Below are 19,495 nucleotides of genomic sequence, written 5' to 3' on the forward strand. Positions count from 1 at the left end.
AATTGTCTTTCTGAAAGTTATAAGAAGCAAAGTAAAAAAATGAATGAATTTATTTAAACAAGTGAAGACCAAGTCTTTAAAATATTTTCTTGGATTTTCAAATTCTATTTGAGTTTTGTCTCTCTTAGAATTAAAAATGTCGAGCAAAGCGAGACCAGCTTGCTAGTAAATAAATAAAATTTAAAAAATAGAGGCAGCTCACTGGTAAGTGCTGCTATCTGAGCTATTTTTAGAACAGGCCAGCGGGCTACTCATCTGGTCCTTACGGGCTACCTGCTGCCCGCGGGCACCGCGTTGGTGACCCCTGCTTTAAAGTGTAATAATACATTTTATTTATAGAGCAGTTTTCAAAAACTCTGAGGCTCAACATGGTAAAAAGCAAACAAATATGTGTGTATAATGTAGTGAATATAACAGTAGAAAATAAATTGCACTGCAAACCAAACAAATATTGTTCATACAGAAAGCATGATTAAAAGGTTGTGACATGATTATTACTGATTATTAGACATGTAAGCACATTTAAGGCCTAAATTGCTGTTTTTTTTAACAGGGAGGATACGAATGCTCTTTCTCGTTCGCCGCACAAGGAGGAACTAATGAGGTGAGCATTGCTAACATGATTAAAGTGGTGTCGTTCACTCACCGCTTGTTCCTTCTGTTGCTCAACCAGTCTTTCAAGTCGAAATTCCTACGCTGCAGGCGTACTGTTAAAGTATGTCTACTGATATGTGCTGAAATTATTAAACATGTCAACATTTGAAATGGAAGAAATAACATACGTCAACAGATACGTAGTAATTAAACATGTCAACATATATGTGGTGAAATAGTAGTAATTAAACATGTCAACATATATGTGGTGAAATAGTAGTAATTAAACATGTCAACATATATGTGGTGAAATAGTAGTAATTAAACATGTCAACATATATGTGGTGAAATAGTAGTAATTAAACATGTCAACATATATGTGGTGAAATAGTAGTAATTAAACACGTCAACAGATATGTGGTGAAATAGTAGTAATTAAACATGTCAACATATATGTGGTGAAATAGTAGTAATTAAACATGTCAACATATATGTGGTGAAATAGTAGTAATTAAACACGTCAACAGATATGTGGTGAAATAGTAGTAATTAAACACGTCAACATATATGTGGTGAAATAGTAGTAATTAAACATGTCAACATATATGTGGTGAAATAGTAGTAATTAAACATGTCAACATATATGTGGTGAAATAGTAGTAATTAAACATGTCAACATACATGTGGGGAAATAGTAGTAATTAAACATGTCAACATATATGTGGTGAAATAGTAGTAATTAAACATGTCAACATACATGTGGGGAAATAGTAGTAATTAAACATGTCAACATATATGTGGTGAAATAGTAGTAATTAAACACGTCAACAGATATGTGGTGAAATAGTAGTAATTAAACACGTCAACATATATGTGGTGAAATAGTAGTAATTAAACATGTCAACATATATGTGGTGAAATAGTAGTAATTAAACATGTCAACATATATGTGGTGAAATAGTAGTAATTAAACATGTCAACATACATGTGGGGAAATAGTAGTAATTAAACATGTCAACATATATGTGGTGAAATAGTAGTAATTAAACATGTCAACATACATGTGGGGAAATAGTAGTAATTAAACATGTCAACATATATGTGGTGAAATAGTAGTAAATAAACACGTCAACATATATGTGGTGAAATAGTAGTAATTAAACATGTCAACATATATGTGGTGAAATAGTAGTAATTAAACATGTCAACATATATGTGGTGAAATAGTAGTAATTAAACATGTCAACATATATGTGGTGAAATAGTAGTAATTAAACATGTCAACATATATGTGGTGGAATAGTAATTAAAATGTCAACAGATACAAAGGTGGATTTGTAGCATGTAACATATTTTGAAAAGGTTTTATTATAATTAGTAGAAGTGAAAAAAAAATAAAAAAAATCGATTTTCGATTTATCACAATTCTTATTTTTTACGATGCTTAATTAAAAAAAAATATATATATATATTTTTTTAATTTAAAAACCATAAAGTTGATGTAGATGATCATATCTGCTGTACACATTTACTTTAGAAAAGAGAAGTTTGGTATTTCATTGTTTTCGTTCTTTGAACCTGTTGACTGTAATAATGACAATAAAACTCTATTCTATTGTTTTCATAAGTGCAACTTTGTACGTTTACAGAAATGGCTAATGAGTGTGGGCCTCAGCGATGAAGACAAACTGTTGTCATGCTCTGTGTGGAGGTGAGGCTAACACACACACACACACACACACACACACACACACACACACACACACACACACACACACACACACACACACACACACACACACACACACACACACACACACACACACACACACACACACACACTCTCTTGTACTTCTTACCTTCTTGAGACCGCCGGAAAAAAACCTCCCTCTTTAGGACCCGCCTTTCTAGATATATAAAGAAGTGTATTTACAACATTAATAATATATAAATACAATGCAAATATAAAAAATCTTGTTGTGAAAAATGAGTTGGGATTTCACAAGAAAAAGGTCACAATTTTTGGCATTTTTTATAATAAAAGTCGTCAAAATTTTACAAGAAAAAGTGAACATTTGTGCAATGTTATGATAAAAGTTGAGACTTTACTCAATAAGAGTCGCAATTTTACAAGACAAGATGAACATTTTGGCAATTTTATGAAAAGAGTCGTGATTTTACTCAACAAAAGTCACAATTTTATAAGAAACCTTTACATTTTGGCAACATTATAATAATAATCGGAATTTTACTTGGCAAAATGATGACAAAAGTCATAATTTTACTCAAAAATGTTTACTATTTTACAAGAACAACAAAATGAAATGGCAATATTGTGATAAAAGTCAGAATTTTATATGCCAAATGTCACCATTTTGCATTAAGAATAATTTTACATTAAAAATACATAAATTTACATTAAAAAGTAACAAATTTACAAGAATATATTGCAATAGGACAGAAGCAGAAAGAATATGAGATTTTACTTAGTTTATTTTTCGTTTTTTGTTTGTAATTGTTTTTTAATCTTCATTATTTACTTCAAGTTATTACAGTATGTCTCTACATACATATTTATTTATTATTTTTTAAATTAATTTTGGCCAAAGGGGGCGCATTTCAATTTCTTACACACACTTGTTATTTCATATGTTGGCGGATGTTTACGACCATTCATAGTTGCACGAAACAAGTGTTTTTATTTACTAATTCAAGCTTCTTTTTTTTTACTCTCAAGGCCTACGGGGACTTCCTACCTGTTTTTCACGCAGTTCAAAATGGAGTTGAAAGGAACCAAAATTGAATATGCAAACGCCTCGGTGAGTACGAACAAGTCTGAAACAATACTCACAAACATTTGGCACACACCAAGTGCTCCTCACCTGGGATGTTCTCCACCGCTCGCCATCAAAGTGCTCGCCAGCTCCGAGGAGTTGGGGGGGTGGGGGGGCGGGGGTGGGAAGTGGCGAGTCGGCACAAATGTCACACCATCAAAGCGAGAAGAGAACGTTTAGTTTTTTTCTGGTGCGGCCCGCAAACACGGAGGACTTCCAAGTTGGCAGCAACACCACTCGGGATGTCTCTGCCGTCTTGACACGCGCACACCACTTTTGACATGCGCACACCACACACACACAACCACACTGCAAAAAGTCAGCGTTCAAAAACAAGGAAAAAAAAGACAAAAATGAGGGGTATTTTATTTGAACTAAGCAAAATGATCTGCCAATAGAACAAGAAAATGTGGCTTGTCAAGACTTTCCAAAACAAGTCAAATTAGCTAACCTCAATGAACCCAAAATACCTTAAAATAAGTATATTCTCACTAATAACAAGTGCACTTTTCTTGGTAGAAAAAAAATGAGACCTTTTTGCTCAATATGTTGACAAATATTCTTAAATGAAGTAAATGCTAGTGCCATTATCTTGACATAATGATATGCGCTCGGCATTACATTTCTTCAAACCAGCAAACTTATACTAAAAACTAATTTATTGTTGTTAATGGAAAGGCAACAAGGCAACATCTTGTTACTCTCGGGGTATCCTAGCCGCTCAGGCAAATCATATTGTCTAAAAATGCATTTTTCCATGGATAACATGACATCATCGCGCCAAGTGTGTGCTCTTTCAGTCAATTAGTGCGCAAGGAATATATATATATATATATATATATATATATATATATATATATATATATATATATATATATATATATATATATATATATATATATATATATATATATATATATATATATATATATATATATACATATATATATTAGGGCTGCAACTAATGATTAATTTGATAACCGATTAATCTGTCGATTATTACTCCGATTAATCGATTAATAATCGGATAAAAGAGACAAACTACATTTCTATCCTATCCAGTATTTTATTGAAAAAAACCAGCATACTGGCACCATACTTATTTTGATTATTGTTTCTCAGCCGTTTGTACATGTTGCAGTTTATAAATAAAGGTTTATTTAAAAAAAAAAAAAAAAAAGTTTTTTATTTATTTTTAATTTAAAAAAAAAAAAAAAAAAAACATGCGCATAGCATAGATCCAACGAATCGATGACTAAATTAATCGGCAACAATTTTAATAATCAATTTTAATCGATTTAATCGATTAGTTGTTGCAGCCCTAATATATATATATATATATATATATATATATATATATATATATATATATATATATATATATATATATATATATATATATATATATATTAGGGCTGCAACAACTAATCGATTAAATCGATTAAAATTGATTATTAATATATATATATATATATATATATATATATATTAGGGCTGCAACTAACGATTGATTTGATAACCGATTAATCTGTCGATTATTACTCCGACTAATCGATTAATAATCGGATAAAAGAGACAAACTACATTTCTATCCTATCCAGTATTTTATTGAAAAAAACCAGCATACTGGCACCATACTTATTTTGATTATTGTTTCTCAGCCGTTTGTAAATGTTGCAGTTTATAAATAAAGGTTTATTAAAAAAAAAATAATAATAATTTTTTAAAATTTTTAATTAAAAAAAACAAAAACAAAAAACCATGCGCATAGCATAGATCCAACGAATCGATGACTAAATTAATCGGCAACTATTTTAATAATCAATTTTAATCGATTTAATCGATTAGTTGTTGCAGCCCTAATATATATATATATATATATATATATATATATATATATATATATATATATATATATATATATATATATATACAGCCCGGCCCCCGGACAAAATGTTTTTAATTGTAATTTTGCAGAATTGATCTGAATGTGTTCAAAATAGTTTGAAAATGTTAAATGTTTAAATATGAACTGTCAGTTTACTGTACTGTGCCAACTGTACTACTTTATGAGTACCTGTTTTCTATTGTTTCATTGAAAATAAAACAGCAAAGTCCATTTGGCTGTCATCTGTTTTAATTATGAGACACAATTGTGTCAAAGTCATGATTTTTTTTTTTGTTCATGCTTGAAATAAGAAATTATTACTTTAAAAAGTAGTTTTCTACTTGTGAGTGTTGATGACACAACAGTTGATATTCTAGTTTCAAGCATGTTTTACTCAATATAGCTCATCACATCTCAGCAACAAGCTGTAATATCTTACTGAGATCATTTAAAACACTTAAAACAAGTAAAACACTCTAACATCAAATCTGCTTAGTGAGAAGAATGATCTTATCAGACAGAAAATAAGCAAATATCACCCTTATTTGACATATTTCATCTTACTTACATTTCACTTTTTGCAGTGTAGAAGTCTTTCTAAGATTTTGACATGCGCGCACCAAGTTGAAGCGGAGTGGTTTTTTTGGGGGGACACCTAGTGTCCACAATAATTCATGACACAGTAAGGTGAATGATGCGGACACGTTTGTTACTGGATACTTTGGAATCTGCCTTGGAGACTTTGTATGTGCAAGTAATACTCAACTATGATTATTTTAAACTTGTTTATGTTGACAAATGTCAACTTTTACACTGCAATATTGTTTATTTACTTGTGTGCTTAGCTGTTGTGTAGCTGCTAGCTCCTAGTAGCCTTGTAGCCTAGCATGTTTATCTTTTTAAATGACTTTGATAAACCAGTAGAAATTGTTTATTGGAGGACATTTCGGCTGTCCAGATGTGCACATGTTGCAGGACTGCTTGTATCAGACCGCTCATCTCCAACATTTTAGATACAGGCCGATATCATTGGAGTCCAATACTTGTTTATGGGATCGGCGCTAGGGATGTCCGATAATGGCTTTTTGCCGATATCCGATATTCCGATATTGTCCAACTCTTTAATTACCGATACCGATATCAACCGATACCGATATCAACCGATATATGCAGTCGTGGAATTAACACATTATTATGCCTAATTTGGACAACCAGGTATGGTGAAGATAAGGTACTTTTTAAAAAAAATTATAAAATAAGATAACTAAATTAAAAACATTTTCTTGAATAAAAAAGAAAGTACAACAATATAAAAACAGTTACATAGAAACTAGTAATGAATGAAAATGAGTCAAATGAAGTGTTAAAGGTTAGTACTATTAGTGGAGCAGCAGCACGCACAATCATGTGTGCTTACGGACTGTATCCCTTGCAGACTGTATTGATATATATTGATATATAATGTAGGAAGCAGAATATTAATAACAGAAAGAAACAACCCTTTTGTGTGAATGAGTGTAAATGGGGGAGGGAGGTTTTTTGGCTTGGTGCACTAATTGTAAGTGTATCTTGTGTTTTTTATGTTGATTTAATAAAAAAATAATAATAATTTAAAAAAAAACCCGATACAGATAATAAAAAAACCGATACCGATAATTTCCGATATTACATTTTAACGCATTTATCGGCCGATAATATCGGCAGGCCGATATTATCGGACATCCCTAATCTAATGTCCACAATAATTCATGACGCAGTAAGGTGAATGATGCGGACACGTTTGTTACTGGATACTTTGGAATCTGCCTTGGAGACTTTGTATGTGCAAGTAATACTCAACTATGATTATTTTAAACTTGTTTATGTTGACAAATGCCAACTTTTACACTGCAATATTGTTTATTTGCTTGTGTGCTTAGCTGTTGTGTAGCTGCTAGATCCTAGTAGCCTTATAGCCTAGCATGTTTATCTTTTTAAATGACTTTAGTAACACAGTAGAAATTGTTTATTGGAGGACATTTCGGCTGTCCAGATGTGCACATGTTGCAGGACTGCTTGTATCAGACCACTCATCTCCAACATTTTAGATACAGGCCGATATCATTGGAGTCCAATACTTGTTTATGGGATCGGCGCTAGGGATGTCCGATAATGGCTTTTTGCCGATATCCGATATTCCGATATTGTCCAACTCTTTAATTACCGATACCGATATCAACCGATATATGCAGTGGTGGAATTAACACATTATTATGCCTAATTTGGACAACCAGGTATGGTGAAGATAAGGTACTTTTTAAAAAAAATAATAAAATAAGATAACTAAATTTAAAAAACATTTTCTTGAATAAAAAAGAAAGTAAAACAATATAAAAACAGTTCCATAGAAACTAGTAATGAATGAAAATGAGTAAAATGAAGTGTTAAAGGTTAGTACTATTAGTGGAGCAGCAGCACGCACAATCATGTGTGCTTACGGACTGTATCCCTTGCAGACTGTATTGATATATATTGATATATCATGTAGGAAGCAGAATATTGATAACAGAAAGAAATGGGGGGAGGGAGGTTTTTTGGGTTGGTGCACTAATTGTAAGTGTATCTTGTGGTTTTTTATGTTGATTTAATAAAAAAAAACCAAAAAAAAACAACCAGATACAGATAATAAAAAAACGATACCGATAATTTCCGATATTACATTTTAACGCATTTATCGTCCGATAATATCGGCAGGCCGATATTATCGGACATCCCTAATCGGCGCACACCCAAAGTAGTCATTATCCTTAATCAAACAGTGTAAAAGTTGACATTTGTCAACATAAACAAGTATCAAATAATCCTAGTTGCATATTACTTACACATACAAAGTCTCCGAGGCAGATTTGGAAAGTATCCAGTAACAAAAGTGTCCGCATCATTCACCTGACCGCTACATGAATTATTGTGGACACTAGGTGTCCCCACCCCCTTTAAAAACCCCCCACTCCGCTTCAACCTAAAGACAGCATAAGTCCATCCTAGGTAGATGCTCATAAATAGGTTAGTGTTTTTCATAGCTACCATTGTTCTGACATGGTATCGGCCGATACCAAATTGTCCGATATCGGTATCGTAGCGCGAGTGAAAAAGATGCATCGGCACACTTTATTACTTATTATCTATACCAATTGTTGACTTATGGTGAGGGAGGTTTTTGGCCAAAGACAGACTTTATTTCAGAAAGAAATTGCACCAATGAGAGTTTTGCAACACTTAAAAAAAAAGTCTTTCACCAAAAATCTGCAAATGTGCGAAGTAATTAGTGTATTATTATTAAAAACACTTTTGTATTGACACACATTCTTGTATTTCTTACCTTCTTGAGACTTGTGAAAAATGTCTCCCTCTTTAGGACCAGCCTTTCTAGATATATAAAGAAGTGTATTTATACTACATTAATAATATATACATTTACAACATTAATAATATATAAATACTATGCAAATATAAAAAAAGCTTGTTGTGAAAAATGAGTTGGAATTTCACAAGAAAAACGTACAATTTTGGCAGTAATGTAATAAAAGTCGTCATTTTACTCGACACAAGTCAAAATGTTACAAGAACTGAACATTTGTGCAATATTATGATCAAAGTTGGAATTTTGCTCGATGGTAACAATTTTACAAGAAAAGATGAACATTTTGGCAATTTTATGAAAAGAGTCGTAAATTTTACTCGACAAGTCGCAATTTTACAAGAAAACTTCAAAATGTTGGCAACGTTATATTAATAATAATCCAAATTTTTACTTGGCAAAATGATGACAAAAGTCATAATTTTACTCCAAAAAATGTCACTATTTTACAAGAACAACCAAAAAAATTGGCAATATTGTAATAAAAGTCACAATTTTATACGACAATTGTCACCATTTTGCATTAAAAAAAACAATAATTTTACATGAAAGTAATAATTTTACGAGAAAATATTGCAATATTACAAAAACAGAAAGAATATGAGAAATTGTTCCCTATTTTATAAGAAGTTGACACATTGTGAGAAAAAGACTGCTTTTAGTTCATTTTTGTTTGTAATTGCTTTTTAATCTTCATTATTTACTTCAAGTTATTACAGTATGTCTCAACATACATATTTATTTATTTAATTAATTTTGGCCAAAGGGGGCGCATTTAAATTTTTTTACACACACTTGTTATTTCATATGTTGACCAGAGGGGGAGCACTTTTAAAAGCGACACACAGTCAATGTGAAAAATGCCTCCTTTTTGGGACCACCCTCATTTTGATAGATGTCACCACAAATGAGACATTGTCTATTAGATGCAATGTTATTGATTTATGGCATCACTTGTTCACACCTCCTCATATGGAAGATACTTTTCCTTCTTCATGTCTCAACACACACACACACTCTTGTACTTGTTACCTTCTTGAGACTTGAGAAAAATGCCTCCCTCTTTAGGACCCGCTTTTCTAGATATATAAAGAAGTGTATTTACAACATTAATAATATATACATACTATGCACATATAAAAAAAGCTTGTTGTGAAAAATGAGTTGGAATTTCACAAGAAAAAGGTCACCATTTTTGGCATTTTTTATAATAAAAGTCGTCATTTTACTCAACGCAAGTCAAAATTTGACAAGAAAAAGTGAACATTTGTGCAATGTTATGATAAAAGTTGAGACTTTACTCAATAACAGTCGCAATTTTACAAGAAAAGATGAACATTTTGGCAATTTTATGGAAAGAGTCGTCATTTTACTCGACAAAAGTCACAATTTTATAAGAAAACTTTACATTTTGGCAACATTATAATAATAATCGGAATTTTACTTGGCAAAATGATGACAAAAGTCATCATTTTACTCAAAAATGTTTACTATTTTACAAGAACAACAAAATTAAATGTCAATATTGTGATAAGTCAGAATTTTATATGCCAAATGTCACCATTTTGCATTAGAAATAATTTTACATTAAATAATTTTACAAGAATATATTGCAATAGTACAGAAACAGAAATAATATTAGATTTTAGTTCATTTATTTTGTGTTCAATTGGTTTTTAATCTTCATTATTTACTTCAAGTTATTACAGTATGTCTCTACATATCTATTTATTTAATTAATTTTGGCCAAAGGGTGCATTTACATTTTTTTACACACACTTGTTATTTCATATGTTGGCCAGAGGGGGAGCACTTTTAAAAGCGACACACAGTCAATGTGAAAAATGCCTCCTCTTTGGGACCACCCTCATTTTGATAGATGTCACCACCAATGAGACATTGTCTATTAGATGCAATGTTATTGATTTGTTCACACCTCCTCATATGGAAGATACTTTTCCTTCTTCATGTCTCAAAAAGGCTAGAAATACAACACACACACACACCTCCATGTTGAGCAGCATTGAAGGACGACAACCACTTTGCTTTCCTTCTCTTTATTTCCTTGCTGCACATTTCAACCACTTGTTGCCATGGAGACACACCATGGTTAAAAAAAAAAAAAAAAAAGTAAAAAAAAAAAGTCCCAAAGTGTTTGTCCCGGCCGCAAAGTGGTGACGACATGAACTCAGGCACGGGGAAGGAAACACCTTTTTGTTTTGTCCCTGAGCGATTGTTGTGGACACGCCTCCTTTCCACTGGTGACACACACACACACACACACACACACACACACACACACACACACACACACACACACACACACACACACACACACACACACACACACACACACACACCAGTGGAATCGTGTGTGTGTGTGTTCCGCTGCAAACACAAAGAAAGAAACCACTTGAGTGAGAATGATGGCAAGGTTAACTCGTACATAACTCTGTGTGTGTGTGTGTGTGTGTGTGTGTGTGTGTGTGTGTGTGTGTGTGTGTGTGTGTGTGTGTGTGTGTGTGTGTGTGTGTGTGTGTGTGTGTGTGTGTGTGCAGTCTCAGGCGAGGGCAGGACAAAAAGAGGTGGTCCTCAGTGCGGAGGAGTTCACCATAGGAGAGTCTGCAGGTGAGTCACTTCTCATTCAGTCAACAACATCAATAAAAGGGACAAGCGGTAGAAAATGGATGGATGAATATAAAACATAGATTTGTGTTTGTGACGTTCCTGGTGGCGTCTTCACCTTGGAGTATCCTGTACCAAGAGGGTGGCTAATCCCTGGACTGATGTGGAAACTGTTGCTGATTCAGAGTTTATGTCACGTCACAATAGTATTTTTGCTAAATTATTTAAAATGACACTTATACAAAACTAATATTATTTTTACTTCATAATGTAGCTAAAAACAAAATCATTTTATCAATAACATAACTGTATTATTTTTGCTAGTAAAAATATTTAAATATGCATTCATACAAAACTACAATTCTTATTTTACTGCATAATGTAGCTAAAAACATTAAATTAATTATAATATCATGACATAATTGTAGTATTTTATGCTAGTAAAAAATTATTAGCATTATAATTAAATATGTGACAATCATACAAAACTAATCTTATTTTTTACTTCATATTGTAGCTAAAAACATTAAATTATCCATGACTAGTATTTTTGTTAAATATTTAAAATGGCATTTATACAAAATTAATATTTTTTACTTCATAGTGTAGCTAAAAACAAACATAATTATCCATGACATGACTGTACTATTTTTGCTAGTAAAATAATTTAATTATGCATTCATACAAAACTAATCTTTTTTTACTTCACAATGTAGCTAAAACATTAAATCATATTATCCATGACTGGTATTTTTGCTAAATTATTTAAAATTAAACTTATACAAGACAAATGTTATTTTTACTGCATAATGTAGCTAAAAACATTAAATTAGTATCATGACATGACTAGTATTTTTTCTAGTAAATGTATTTAAATTGACATTTATACAAAACTAATACAATTATATAAATCATAATTTACATGACATTTTTATGCTAGTAAAAATATTTCTTAGCATTATAATGAAATATTTAACAATCATACAAAACTAATCTTATTTTTTACTTCATATTGTAGCTAAAAACATTAAATTATCCATGACTAGTATTTTTGCTAAATATTTAAAATGGCATTTATACAAAACTAATATTTTTTACTTCATAATGTAGCTAAAAACAAACATAATTATCCATGACATAACTGTATTATTTTTGCTAGTAAAAATATTTAAATATGGATTCATACAAAACTACAATTCTTATTTTACTGCATAATGTAGCTAAAAACATTAAATTAATTATAATATCATGACATGACTATAGTATTTATGCTAGTAAAAAAATATTAGCATTATAATGAAATATTTAACAATCATACGAAACTAATCTTTTTTACTTCATATTGTAGCTAAAAACATTAAATTATCCATGACTAGTATTTTTGTTAAATATTTAAAATGGCATTTATACAAAATTAATATTTTTTACTTCATAGTGTAGCTAAAAACAAACATAATTATCCATGACATGACTGTACTATTTTTGCTAGTAAAATAATTTAATTATGCATTCATACAAAACTAATCTTTTTTTACTTCACAATGTAGCTAAAACATTACATCATATTATCCATGACTGGTATTTTTGCTAAATTATTTAAAATTAAACTTATACTAAACAAATTTTATTTTTACTTCATAATGTAGCTAAAAACAAAATCATTTTATCAATTTGTTAGTAAAAATATTTAAATATGCATTCATACAAAACTACAATTCTTATTTTACTGCAATGTGTAGCTAAAAACATAGAATTAATTATAATATCATGACATAACTGTAGTATTTTATGCTAGTAATTTTTTTTTTAGCATTATGATTAAATATTTGACAATCATACGAAACTAATTTTATTTTTTTACTTCATATTGTAGCTAAAAACATGAAATTATCCATGACTAGTATTTTTGCTAAATATTTAAAATGGCATTTATACAAAACTAATATTTTTTACTTCATAGTGTAGCTAAAAACAAACATAATTATCCATGACATGACTGTACTATTTTTGCTGGTAAAATAATTTAATTATGCATTCATACAAAACTAATATTTTTTACTTCACAATGTAGCTAAAACATTAAATCATATTATCCATGACTGGTATTTTTGCTAAATTATTTAAAATGACACTTGTACAAAACTAATGTTATTTTTACTGCATAAAGTAGCTAAAAACATTAAATTAGTATCATGACATGACTAGTATTTTTTCTAGTAAATATATTTAAATTGACATTTAGACAAAAATAATACAATTATATAAATCATAATTTACATGACATTTTTATGCTAGTGAAAATATTTCTTAGCATTATAATTAAATATTTAACAATCATACGAAACTAATCTTATTTTTTTACTTCATATTGTAGCTAAAAACATGAAATTATCCATGACTAGTATTTTTGCTAAATATTTAAAATTACATTTATACAAAACTAATTTTTTACTTCATAATGTAGCTAAAAACAAAATCATTTTATCAATAACATAACTGTATTATTTTTGCTAGTAAAAATATTTAAATATGCATTCATACAAAACTACAATTCTTATTTTACTGCATAATGTAGCTAAAACATTAATATTAATTATAATATCATGACATAATTGTAGTATTTTATGCTAGTAAAAAATGATTTGCATTATAATGAAATATTTAACAATCATACGAAACTAATCTTATTTTTTACTTCATATTGCAGCTAAAAACATAAAATTATCCATGACTTGTATTTTTGTTAAATATTTAAAATGACATTAATACAAAACTAATCTTTTTTACTTCACAATGTAGCTAAAACATTAAATCATATTATCCATGACTAGTATTTTTGGCAAAATTATTTAAAATGGCACTTATACTAAACAAATGTTATTTTTACTTCGTAATGTAGCTGAAAACAAAATCATTTTATCAATAACATAACTATTATTTTTATATTTAAATATGCATTCATACAAAACTACAATTCTTATTTTACTGCATAATGTAGCTAAAAACATTAAATTAATTATATCATCCATTTTCTACCAGTTGTCCCTTTTGGGTGTCATTATTGTACAAAATACATTTTAAAACTAAATATTATAATATATTTATTCTTCTGGGGTTTCAATTGTTTGTTGAAAAATAATTGAGCAAAAAAAAAAAAAAAGTATTTGAAATAATGTTATTGTGAAAGTTGTCCACAAGGTGACGCTGTTCGCTGACAGACACTTTCAACAGACTGGCGCCCTCTACTGGGGAGGAAGTGCACCTCAAACCTCAAATGTTAATTAGCACTTTGATTCTTTTTATAATTTTTTTTATTTATTTCTAAAATTAATTTAGAAAAAAATAATAACTTAGAATTATTGTACTTTTTAAATGTTTTCTATTTTTAGTCACAGCTTTAAATTTGTAGGATCTTTGTCACCTGACATGACATGAAGTTAACACTTAGTGGATGTTCTCCAGTGGAAGGTTTGTTCCCACTTGACATGTGACTTTGGGCTTTTTATATTTTTTTTAATTAAATTAATTTTGTTAATTTTTTTTTGGAGAATTTTTTGATTTTTATAATTTTTTTTATTTATTTTTAAAATTAATTTTGAAAAAAATAATTTAGAATGATTGTACTTTTTAAATGTTTTTCTATTTTTAGTCCCAGCTTTAAATGTGTCACCTGACATGACGTGAAGTTAACACTTGGATGTTCTCCAGTGGACTTTGTGCTGACTTGCATCCCCTCTGTGACCCGCAGTGACCCACACGGAGGGAAAGTTCAAGGCCCAGCTGGCCAAGCTGACGGCCATCGGGCGCACGCGTCACCAAGAGCTGTGAGCCAGCGAGGTCACGTGACTCGCCAGCGAGGTCACGTGACTCGCCAGCATCTTTTTTTCCAGGACCATGTGACTTTTCCACAGAGCAGAAATATCTCCCTTTTATTGTCCTCCATGTTTTGACGGTATGAGATTTTACTTGTGAATATTTACAGTGCGAGTACTGTAATCCTCGGGGGGTTTAATTGACAAAATGTATGCGAGGACATTTATTTTGGTAAGCATCAAACATTAAAACTAAGAAATGAATGAAGTTGCTCTCAAGATGACATCATTACCTGCTTGAGGAATCATTGAGTACCTCCAGGTGTCCCTCGGGGGTCCCAGCAGGAAGTCAACCACATCCAGGTCACAAAAGGCTGAAAAAGATCAACAATAATTTTGTACATGTTTTTTTTTTTTAATTTCTGTTGTGATTCTTGATAGGAGACTTGATGAATTGCTTTGGGATGTAGCATCCATGCTAGCAAGTAGATCACAACATAGACATCTTCTAAAGCAGACCTGGGCAAATGAAGGCCCGGGGGGGGGGGGGGGGGGGGGCACATGTTGAGTTTCTCAATCTGGACCGCCGGACATTACCAAATATTTTTTTAGATCTTTACGATGGAAAGTGTAGCTGCCATTATGATGTGCACTCATCTTTTCTAATTACCATAACTATACAAAGTAGAGATGTCCGATAATATCGGCCGATAAATGCTTTAAAAATGTAATATCGGAAATTATCGGTATAGTTTTTTTATTATCGGTATCGTTTTTGTTTTTTTAAAATTATTTTTTAAATATGTATCCCTTGCAGACTGTATTGATATATATTGATATATAATGTAGGAAGCAGAATATTAATAACAGAAAGAAACAACCCTTTTGTGTGAATGAGTGTAAATGGGGGAGGGAGGTTTTTTGGCTTGGTGCACTAATTGTAAGTGTATCTTGGGTTTTTTATGTGGATTTACAAAAAAAAAACGATACCGCTAATAAAAAAAAAACGATACTGATAATTTCCGATATTACATTTTTAAAGCATTTATCGGCCGATATTATCAGACATCTCTAATACAAAGTATTTCAATGGTTGGAATCTGCGCTTTTGCATGACATTTTAGTGATTAGTGTTGTCCTGATACTAATATTATTTCGATACTTTTCGGTACTTTTCTAAATAAAGGGGACCAGAAAAATGGCATTATTGGCTTTATTTTTAACAAAAAATCTTAGGGTGTGGCAGACCGGTACTTTTCAGAGGCGGTATGGTACAGAATATGCTTCATTAGTATGGCGGTACTATACTAATAGCGGTATACCGTACAAACCTACTAGTTACTATGGTAATCTACGTCACAGGAGGTCAGACGAGGCACCAAGCAGTGTGGGTGGGGAGCGTTTCCACAGTGTTTCCAGAGCCTGAAATGATTTTTACAAGAATGTTCTAAAGCTTAGTGATGTATCAGATTGTAGGTGTTTGTTTTTTTTACCCTTCACGTTCATATTTTGTTGCATTTGGCTTGATTGTAAAATATGTGGATTGAGAGGTGGTGTGACGTTCATATGTTCTCAATTAGAGATGTCCGATAAATGCTTTAAAATGTAACCAGAAATTATCGGTATCTGTTTTCTTATTATCGGTATCAGTTTTTTTAGGGTTTTTTAAAGTTTTTTTTTAAATTACATCAACATAAAAAACCCAAGATACACTTACAATTAGTGCACCAACCCAAAAAACCTCCCTCCCCCCATTTACACTCATTCACACAAAAGGGTTGTTTCTTTCTGTTATTAATATTCTGCTTCCTACATTATATATCAATATATATCAATACAGTCTGCAAGGGATACAGTCCGTAAGCACACATGATTGTGCGTGCTGCTGCTCCACTAAGAGTACTAACCTTTAACACTTCATTTGACTCATTTTCATTCATTACTAGTTTCTATGTAACTGTTTTTATATTGTTGTACTTTCTTTTTTATTCAAGAAAATGTTTTTAATTTATTTATCTTATTTTATTTTATTAATTTTTAAAAAAAGGACCTTATCTTCACCATACCTGGTTGTCCAAATTAGGCCTAATAATGTGTTAATTCCACGACTGTATATATCGGTATCGGTTGATATCGGTATCGGTAATTAAGAGTTGGACAATATCGGATATCGGCATAAAGCCATTATCGGACATTTTTTTCCTCTAAATTTGGCCCCCCCGAGTCAAAATAATTGCCCAGGCCTCTTCTAAGAGTACGCAGCATGGCGCGCTACTGCCTACTGGCGCTGACGAGACGCGGGGCGGCCATCTTGGAGTGGTGATCAGTGCAATTCATTTGGCAGAAGCAATGAACTGTCAGCGCATTTAATTCATCTTACCTCACTGAATACCACTCATTTTCACCCGCTTTTTTCTCATACGTGTAGCTATGATAAAGGACACATGTTTTATTATTCATAGTTTGCTGAACAGTAATAGAATATTCTTATATGCTTTGATTGATTGATTGAGACTTATTAGTAGGTTGCACAGTGAAGTACATATTCCGTACAATTGACCACTAAATGGTAACACCTCAAGTTATTTTGAAGTTAAAGAAACAATATGATGAGGTTATATATACATGCTACATAAACAACATTAGATATCTATATATCTATAGACTGTATCTCTGTTGCTGCAGCAGCAGAGAGTTTATTCTGTCTTGACACTTTCTATTGATATTTTCTATTACATTCTTCCCTTAAATGATCATGTTTACAGTGATTGTTTTATATTTATTTTTGATATATGTCGCTTTGGATAAAAGCTTCTGCCAAATACTTCAACATAAACATAAACAAACACCTGAAAGTCTTTACATCAGCTAAAACCACCAATCTGTTTCACTGGATTCAGAATAAAAGCAAATTCTGTCTTACCCAACAATATTAGTATTTGAATATTGTTACTTGAAGACTTATTCCTGGTTACATTTATACTGTTAAAGTATTGTCTTATACTTTGCCTACAATAAGAATGCATCATAATCAGGGGCGGCTGGTGAATTTTGTTTTAGGTGGGGCTGAAAGTTTGTAAAGCTCACGGTTGATCCTTAAAAACAGCAGAACCCAACTGTCAAATAGCGGATCTTTGACTAGTGTATTCCCGGTTGATCCTTAAAAACAGCAGAACCCAACTGTCAAATAGCGGATCTTTGACTAGTGTATTCCCGGTTGATCCTTAAAAACAGCAGAACCCAACTGTCAAATAGCGGATCTTTGACTAGTGTATTCCCGGTTGATCCTTAAAAACAGCAGAACCCAACTGTCAAATAGCGGATCTTTGACTAGTGTATTCCCGGTTGATCCTTAAAAACAGCAGAACCCAACTGTCAAATAGCGGATCTTTGACTAGTGTATTCCCGGTTGATCCTTAAAAACAGCAGAACCCAACTGTCAAATAGCGGATCTTTGACTAGTGTATTCCCGGTTGATCCTTAAAAACAGCAGAACCCAACTGTCAAATAGCGGATCTTTGACTAGTGTATTCACGGTTGATCCTTAAAAACAGCAGAACCCAACTGTCAAATAGCGGATCTTTGACTAGTGTATTCACGGTTGATCCTTAAAAACAGCAGAACCCAACTGTCAAATAGGGGATCTTTGACTAGTGTATTCACGGTTGATCCTTAAAAACAGCAGAACCCAACTGTCAAATAGCGGATCTTTGACTAGTGTATTCCCGGTTGATCCTTAAAAACAGCAGAACCCAACTGTCAAATAGCGGATCTTTGACTAGTGTATTCACGGTTGATCCTTAAAAACAGCAGAACCCAACTGTCAAATAGGGGATCTTTGACTAGTGTATTCACAGTTGATCCTTAAAAACAGCAGAACCCAACTGTCAAATAGCGGATCTTTGACTAGTGTATTCCCGGTTGATCCTTAAAAACAGCAGAACCCAACTGTCAAATAGCGGATCTTTGACTAGTGTATTCACGGTTGATCCTTAAAAACAGCAGAACCCAACTGTCAAATAGGGGATCTTTGACTAGTGTATTCACAGTTGATCCTTAAAAACAGCAGAACCCAACTGTCAAATAGCGGATCTTTGACTAGTGTATTCCCGGTTGATCCTTAAAAACAGCAGAACCCAACTGTCAAATAGCGGATCTTTGACTAGTGTATTCACGGTTGATCCTTAAAAACAGCAGAACCCAACTGTCAAATAGCGGATCTTTGACTAGTGTATTCACGGTTGATCCTTAAAAACAGCAGAACCCAACTGTCAAATAGGGGATCTTTGACTAGTGTATTCACGGTTGATCCTTAAAAACAGCAGAACCCAACTGTCAAATAGGG

At 31.8% G+C, this 19,495-nt stretch overlaps 2 protein-coding genes across 3 annotated transcripts in view; one reads left to right on the top strand and one right to left on the bottom strand.

The window, feature by feature from the left end:
• The window catches only part of mydgf (myeloid-derived growth factor), an 18,744-nt gene extending 3,330 nt beyond the window's left edge, over positions 1-15,414 (top strand). The window contains exons 2-6 of the mRNA XM_062027746.1: positions 554-604; positions 2,244-2,305; positions 3,332-3,413; positions 11,272-11,341; positions 15,087-15,414. Coding sequence (XP_061883730.1) covers positions 554-604; positions 2,244-2,305; positions 3,332-3,413; positions 11,272-11,341; positions 15,087-15,166 — 345 coding nt within the window. The 3' untranslated portion in view covers positions 15,167-15,414. The remainder of the gene's footprint in view (positions 1-553; positions 605-2,243; positions 2,306-3,331; positions 3,414-11,271; positions 11,342-15,086) is intronic.
• LOC133635032 (uncharacterized) overlaps positions 10,641-19,495 on the bottom strand; it is a 56,841-nt gene continuing 47,986 nt past the window's right edge. For both annotated transcript variants that reach the window (XM_062027744.1, XM_062027743.1), the window contains exons 7-8: positions 15,444-15,524; positions 10,641-11,101 (exon numbers count right to left, since the gene is read on the bottom strand). The gene's annotated coding sequence lies outside the window, so the exon portion shown is untranslated. The remainder of the gene's footprint in view (positions 11,102-15,443; positions 15,525-19,495) is intronic.

The sequence above is a fragment of the Entelurus aequoreus genome, linkage group LG19 (assembly GCF_033978785.1).
Source record: "Entelurus aequoreus isolate RoL-2023_Sb linkage group LG19, RoL_Eaeq_v1.1, whole genome shotgun sequence".
In the NCBI taxonomy this organism is placed as follows: domain Eukaryota; kingdom Metazoa; phylum Chordata; class Actinopteri; order Syngnathiformes; family Syngnathidae; genus Entelurus; species Entelurus aequoreus.